The sequence below is a fragment of the Tigriopus californicus genome, chromosome 2 (genome assembly GCF_007210705.1).
Source record: "Tigriopus californicus strain San Diego chromosome 2, Tcal_SD_v2.1, whole genome shotgun sequence".
Lineage (NCBI taxonomy): Eukaryota > Metazoa > Arthropoda > Copepoda > Harpacticoida > Harpacticidae > Tigriopus > Tigriopus californicus.
This window is the reverse complement of record NC_081441.1, coordinates 8,259,154-8,265,632: the sequence shown is the minus strand read 5'-3', so window position 1 is coordinate 8,265,632 and position 6,479 is coordinate 8,259,154. Positions and strand designations below refer to the sequence as shown.

Genomic DNA, 6,479 nt, shown 5'->3' with positions numbered 1-6,479 from the left:
AATTTCCACGACCATCGACCACGAAGATCGAGGTTGGGCACTTGGGCTTGGCTTCAGGATCCACGTGGGTGCCACAACCGTGCGAGGACCAGACAACTAGAGGACCCAAGGACCCAAGGACGCCGGGTCTCAGTGGAACCGGCATTGGGAACTGGAGAACTGAGTCAGCAATATGAGTGATTCGGAGAGCGAGGGCGAGTCTTGGACGGAGGTGCTGGATCCCGAGTCCCACCACACTTTTGGGCATCAACCCTGTTTGGATTTGTTTTCCCAGACCGTGTGCCCTTCCAGCCAGGCCTGTCTCACTCACATGCGGGACCAACATCAGTTCGATCTCAAAGTAAAACCCCGACGGGCCCGCCCCTCTCCCCTCCCCCCTCTCCCACCCCCTTTGATTGACGTTTTTCTTTACTTAGGCTTGGGTGGTGGAATTGAACCTGACGCATTCGCCCCTGGAGGTCATCCAATGGATCAATTTCCTGCGGACCCAGCGACCCTCGGTGGCCCAATTGCGTGGACTGGTCTCGGAACGACCTTGGCGTCAGGCGTGCTACATGAAACCCGTAAGCTAGACACCCGTTACCCGGCCCGTCAGGCCCATTACATGCCTAAACCTTCTGATAGCAGGCTCTAAACCAGAAATGTCTACCAAGGGATAACCGCCAACACAAATTATCGAGGAATTCGAGCCACTCACCTACTTGGTTTTTAAAACTGGTAGATCAATCTTGAAGGAAAAGCGACCATAAATATAATAGGTGGCAAATATCATGATGAGAGAGGCAGAAATCTAGCCAATGATGCTATGTGTCCAAATTTATACACCCCATGAAATGTTAACGTTGGCCGTTGAGTAACCAGATCAAGGACATGCCCCAATTACTGCTGACCTCGCTTCCCTTTTCCCTCCATTAGTTTCTCAAAGATGATCCTTTGCTCATGATGGATTTTGAGGAGGACGAAGACGAGGCCATGCCTGGGTTAGTGGGCGATTTTCAAGCTCAAACTCAGTTAGCCTCGGCCGTACCCCAACCTGTTCAATGTACCTCAGATTTGGTCTCGTTCAAGTCACAGGAGTGGTGCCAGTTTCTGAAGGCCCACGAAACCTTAGCCTTGGCTTTACGCGAAAAAGAAGAGCGTATACAAGACATGCTCCAAGCTATGAACCAGATGAAGATAACCGCCCAGAATTTAATCCAAGGCGATCTCCCCACCCCCGATCCCGCCCAATCGGATCAACGCACGCACGACGAATCCTACGCCGGCAGTTACGCCCACTTTGGCATCCATCATGAGATGTTGTCTGACCGGATACGCACCCAAGCCTATCGGGATGCCATCGAGAAGAATGCTCGCTCCCATATTCATGGTCGAGAGGTGCTCGATTTGGGGTGTGGCACCGGGATCTTGTCCATGTTTTGCGCTCGAGCTGGAGCCCGAAGCGTGATCGGGGTGGACATGTCGGATATTGTACATCAAGCCATGGAAATCGTCCACGAGAACGGATTGGGCCAGCAGATCCGATTAATCAAGGGTAAACTCGAAGAGGCCTCTTTGGATGACGCCCAGTTTGACGTGATTGTCTCTGAATGGATGGGCTATTTCCTGCTGTTTGAAGGCATGCTCGATTCCGTGATCATGGCCCGGAACAAGTATCTGCGAAAAGGCGGGAAAGTTCTGCCCAATCGATGTACGATGCACTTGGTGGGTGTGTCTGATCGCCAACGTTACAGCGAGACCGTGGAGTATTGGCGGGATGTGTATGGGTTCAAGATGAGTTGTATGAAAGACCCGGTGGTGGTGGAAGGCTCCGTGGAGGTTGTGAAGAACGAATTCATTGCCTCCCAACCCGCCCTAATCCACGAACTAGATTTGGCGACCTGCGAAATCACGGATACGGAGTTCGAAACCAAGTTCGAGATGGCCATTTTGCGTGATTGTGAATTGACCTCGGTGGCCGGATATTTCGACTCGTTTTTCGATTTGGAGGATGAACCCGTCATGTTTACCACGGGTCCACATGGCACACCCACTCATTGGAAGCAAACCGTGTTCTATTTGAAGGAGAGAATGCCCGTCAAAGAAGGGCAAATCCTAACTGGACGCATCAAAGTGACTCGACCTAGTAATGACGTCCGAAGTCTTCATGTCAAGCTCACACTTGGCGATCGAGAACAGATATTCACAGTTGAATAAACATTGAATGGTGAACATGAAACTTTTCTTGTCTTAATAAACATCATTTCAGTCAGTGGCTCATCACGAGATGGTTGCACAAAAGTATTCCCCGTTTTGAAATTTGAGTTTCATATCTGGCACGATGTGCCAAGTCCCGGTTTCCGGACTGTATTCCTCCACAGTTCCAGTGCTGCCTTTTCCACCAATGACAAACATGCGGCCTTGGATGACCGCCATGCCCGGGCATTCCCGCCCAATATTCAACTTGGAGTGTTTCTCCCATTGGGCAGTTTCTAAACTATAGCTCTCCACCTCTTTACACAGATCGCGACCCGCACTCCCACCGGCCAGAATCAGAACTTCGCCGAATTTTGTGCACCCGGGGCGATCTCGCGTCATCCGACAGGAGTCCGCGGTCTCCAAAGGAAGATTGCTCCAGATCTTGGATCGCAAATTGAACATCCGATCACTGTCGCTCCCATAATTAGAAATGGCAATGAGATGTTGACCAAATTCAATGAGACTTGTCCCATTATGCCAGGAAGGTAGTGTGGGAAGCTCCAACCACGCCCACTGAGCTGGATCTTGTTTCAGATCCAAGTACTGCGCGGTAAGAACAGCCTGTTGTTCATCGGTGCCTCCGGCGATCATCAGCGACCCTTGTGTGACTCCTTGGAGGTGGCATTTCCTCGGCTCCTTCAAACTGGGTCCATCTGACCAAGAATTGGACCTCAGGTCGTACACGACGAACCGGTTCACGGCCTTGAGAATGCCCTTTTTGCCCACCCCACCCGTGATGAGCACCTTATCACCGAAAGTAGAAATACCCGCCCCACTAAAACCGTAACGCATGTTCGGCACTTCGGTGAGGACGTGCCAACCTTGATCGAAATGTTCCAAGTCCAGGCATTCCAGAAGTCGGCTATCGAACGCTATGGCTAATATCAGAGAATTGGTCCGCCGTTGTCGCCGCAATGACGGTTGGGCGAGGGCAGGCGTCAAATTTGAGTTCCTCAGATCTGCGACCAGATCGGTTAGACCGGTGAGCGCCAAATGATTGAGACAGTCTTCACTGACGGCATTCATGTTCACGCAAGACATCAGCGACATTAAGAGATCCTCTCTCGCATTGATCATGGACCAATTGATGAGAGCGTTTAAGAGCATATCTTCGGATTCGATGTAAAGCGCGTGGTCGTTCAAAATCCCCGTTAGTTCTTCATGTGTCAGATCAGTGAAGCTTTCAGTCGCCAAAAGGTCGTTGAAGTTTCGGGCCAAAAAACGCTCCGCACTTTGACTGAGCTCGAGGATCGAGTAAATCTTTCCGATGTGGCAAATTGCCACGGCGTTTTCTAGGTTGAGAGTCTGTTGAAGAAATCGCACCAGACATTTCTTGGTCTCTTCCAGTAGAAGAATGTCAGCACAAGCGAACACGTCATAAACGCTCTCATGATCGACCTTGAGTACTCCGGTGTAAAAGAAGTTGATGAGCTTGTCGACCGCGCCTGAGCTCAGATGGGGCAGCTCGATCACTTCGTAACTTTGCTCTCGGAAATTGGAAGTGAGCATCGTGTCAAAATATGGAGAACAGGCGCATAGGATAATTCTGTGAACACGTAGCACCAGATTTTGAAATGCTTTAGCAACCCAGTTAAATGTCATNTTCTTGGTCTCTTCCAGTAGAAGAATGTCAGCACAAGCGAACACGTCATAAACGCTCTCATGATCGACCTTGAGTACTCCGGTGTAAAAGAAGTTGATGAGCTTGTCGACCGCACCAGATCTCCGACTTTGAGGGTAGTGTCTGTGAAGAGATTCTCATTTCGGAGACGGTTGAACGTTGCCAACACCTCCTTGGAGCAATGGTTGCTTCGCAAAGTTAACTGGTCACGAAATATTGATTCGATCATGGCAAGGTGAAATTTGAAATTGTCCAAGTGTCACACACAGCCTCGAGGATGAGTTTCCAATTTGCATTTTGGCTAAATTCCAACATCTCGGCATGCTCTCTCACGTTTTCTGGGGAGAAAGCCACGGCATTTTGAAATGCTTTAGCAACCCAGTTAAATGTCATAGAACATAAACAATGACCGAGGAAAGGATGAGGGGCACCTATCCAACAAGTGAATACAATTGGTCTCAATTGCTGAGAAAAACACGACATATCATCGTGTACTAAAATGAAATTTGAGTGATCAAGAAGAAAGGGGACCAATTGTAGATCTAGACCTATATTGTTATTGTTACTTAAAAGGAGCTAAGTCAGCTTTCACCATTATGCAGAGACGCTGGAAGAAAAATAAATTAAAAGTGAAAGTGAAATACACGTTCCACTTGTAACTTCTATGTAGCATTAAATAACCTTGGATTAACTAACGATAGTACATTTGCAAGAGCACCTTCCTAATGATCAAACAGAGTGGTTAAATCGTTACACGTTGAGAAACGAAGTTTCACTTTCATCACAATGCCCTCAAAAAGATATTTTTAGGAATATCCAATTTTCATTGCAACCTTTGAACACTTGAAAGACATAAAATCCTGAGACGATATTCAACAGCAAATTCGAACACGGCCAAAAGTGTTTATACACGGGATTTTATTCACGTGATCTTAATTACCCACCGAAAAAAAGATCATCAATTCGTGTGATTTAGATACAGTCCACAATTCTGACGCTTTTCGTCCACTTCCTTTATCTATTTGGAACTCCCGTAGTATCGGGTTGTTCGTCGAAATCGAAAAACCCGTCGTTATCCCAACCGTCGTCTTCACTCGAAAATGGTGAATCTTCCACAGGCGGCTCGGTCCTTGGTGGCATATCCGGACTAAAAAACAAGCATCATCCCATATTCCCCTCTGATAACTGTGTTAAAGAGTTAAAGAACAGGGCATGTGTCTTACCTATCAAAAGCTTGTCCCTCAGGCAGATACTTTCTCTGGTAATATTTTTTGGCCCGAATGTCATCTTCCTTGAAGTATTTGTCGTTGATCATACCCAACTCAGAAAAGATCATCTTGTCCACAAAGTTCCAGCCTTTGGCTTTTTCCTCTGATATGCAGATCAACGTGTTGTTCATTGCTTCAAACGAGCAAGTACTATGCATGATGCCACTCTTGCGGCCCCATTCCAATTCAAATTCCTCTTCCAATTCGAAATCGTTGGTTTTCTTCATAAAACCTACAAACAGAGAAAGCGCCTCCTTCAATCCAGATATACTTTAATTGAGGCCTGACATGTCTGAAACTCACCCATATCTCTGGTTATGGACCATTTGCCATCATGAGTAGCATTAATGTGTAAAGTTTCTGTGGTACTCAGAATAATTGGTAGAACAAAAAACGGGATGCCCATGGCCTTGAGAAAGTTTTCAAACCCTTTATCGAAACTGACCAGCTCATATCTATGGATAATTCATAAGCCACGTAAGGCCAATACACAATAGACAAATGATTAAAAGTACACTCACTCGCCGGAAATGTCTTCGAGACTAAGGATTTGTGCCGACTTTCCAACAGGACTCGTCAGCTTTTTGTCCCATTCACCATCATTGTCCAACTTAATCTTGTTAGCGCTGAAGAATCCAATGCCATCGAACACAAAATAGAGTCCAACTGCGATACCGATAACAATCACCAACAATATGCAACAAGTGAAGCACCAGCACTTACAGCTACAACATGATCTGGTCGCTTTGAATTCAGGATTAGTCGTTTTGCTATCAGTTTGATTCACACTATGATAATCCGTTCCCATGATGATCAACTGAGAACAGAGCACTTTGGAAGTTAGTTTCTGGGGTCGTTAGTTCTCATACAAAGTTCAGTTTAGGGTTGATTGATAAGTTATCTCTTATTCATACATTCTTAGATAACCTGCATTCAGACCTAAAGACTAACTTTGTTTCCTAGATGGATGTCTTCGAGATTTTGATGATAAGCCTTGACTGCCGTGCCAAGGAGCCTGTTCATTAACAATGCTGTGAAAAGAGTAGATAATGCAAATCCTTTAGTACTAAGATTGTCGCCTTGGCGCCTCTGATACCATTACAAATCCGAATCTGTCTCCACGTCTCATATTTGGATAAAAGATCAATCTTTTTATGATATCTGGCACAATTCATTAGGCATCTTTCCCACTGCCTTTTCCGCTTGAAAAACGAAAAAACAAATTAGATTCTGAAAATTTCACGCTCTTAATAGAGCATTAATAATAATAATAATAATAATAATAATAATAATAATAATAATAATAATAATAATAATAATAATAATAATAATAATAATAATAATAATAATAA

The 6,479-nt window shown here is 45.7% G+C and overlaps 3 protein-coding genes across 3 annotated transcripts; 1 reads left to right on the top strand and 2 right to left on the bottom strand.

Moving 5' to 3' along the window:
- LOC131877011 (protein arginine N-methyltransferase 1-like) lies at positions 1–2,283 on the top strand (the record flags this gene model as incomplete). The annotated part of the gene is given in 3 exon segments (XM_059222565.1): positions 1–340; positions 417–563; positions 916–2,283. Coding segments are annotated over 3 exon segments (1,596 nt in total). The 3' UTR covers positions 2,197–2,283.
- LOC131877013 (ring canal kelch homolog) lies at positions 2,208–3,800 on the bottom strand. The gene has a single exon (XM_059222566.1). The coding sequence runs from the start codon at positions 3,745–3,747 to the stop codon at positions 2,260–2,262; it is 1,488 nt and encodes a 495-aa protein (XP_059078549.1). The 5' UTR covers positions 3,748–3,800; the 3' UTR covers positions 2,208–2,259.
- A 958-nt stretch (positions 3,801–4,758) lies between these two features.
- Positions 4,759–5,995, bottom strand: LOC131877010 (uncharacterized). Its single transcript, XM_059222564.1, has 4 exons — positions 5,649–5,995; positions 5,431–5,582; positions 5,083–5,359; positions 4,759–5,006 (listed from the first exon to the last, which is right to left on the bottom strand). Exons 1-4 carry the CDS (start codon positions 5,933–5,935, stop codon positions 4,874–4,876), a joined length of 849 nt encoding a protein of 282 aa, XP_059078547.1. The 5' UTR covers positions 5,936–5,995; the 3' UTR covers positions 4,759–4,873.
- Positions 5,996–6,479: the final 484 nt, after the last annotated feature.

What these genes read in the sequence shown, in the direction of transcription:
- LOC131877013 (XM_059222566.1), bottom strand. Translation starts at nt 3,747, where the DNA reads ATGCTCACTTCCAATTTCCGAGAGCAAAGTTACGAAGTGATCGAGCTG.
- LOC131877010 (XM_059222564.1), bottom strand. Translation starts at nt 5,935, where the DNA reads ATGGGAACGGATTATCATAGTGTGAATCAAACTGATAGCAAAACGACT. An exon ending in CTCGAAGACATTTCCGGCGA is followed by an intron (nt 5,583 to 5,648) that starts GTGAGTGTACTT and finishes AATTATCCATAG; the next exon opens with ATATGAGCTGGTCAGTTTCG. An exon ending in GTCCATAACCAGAGATATGG is followed by an intron (nt 5,360 to 5,430) that starts GTGAGTTTCAGA and finishes CTCTGTTTGTAG; the next exon opens with GTTTTATGAAGAAAACCAAC.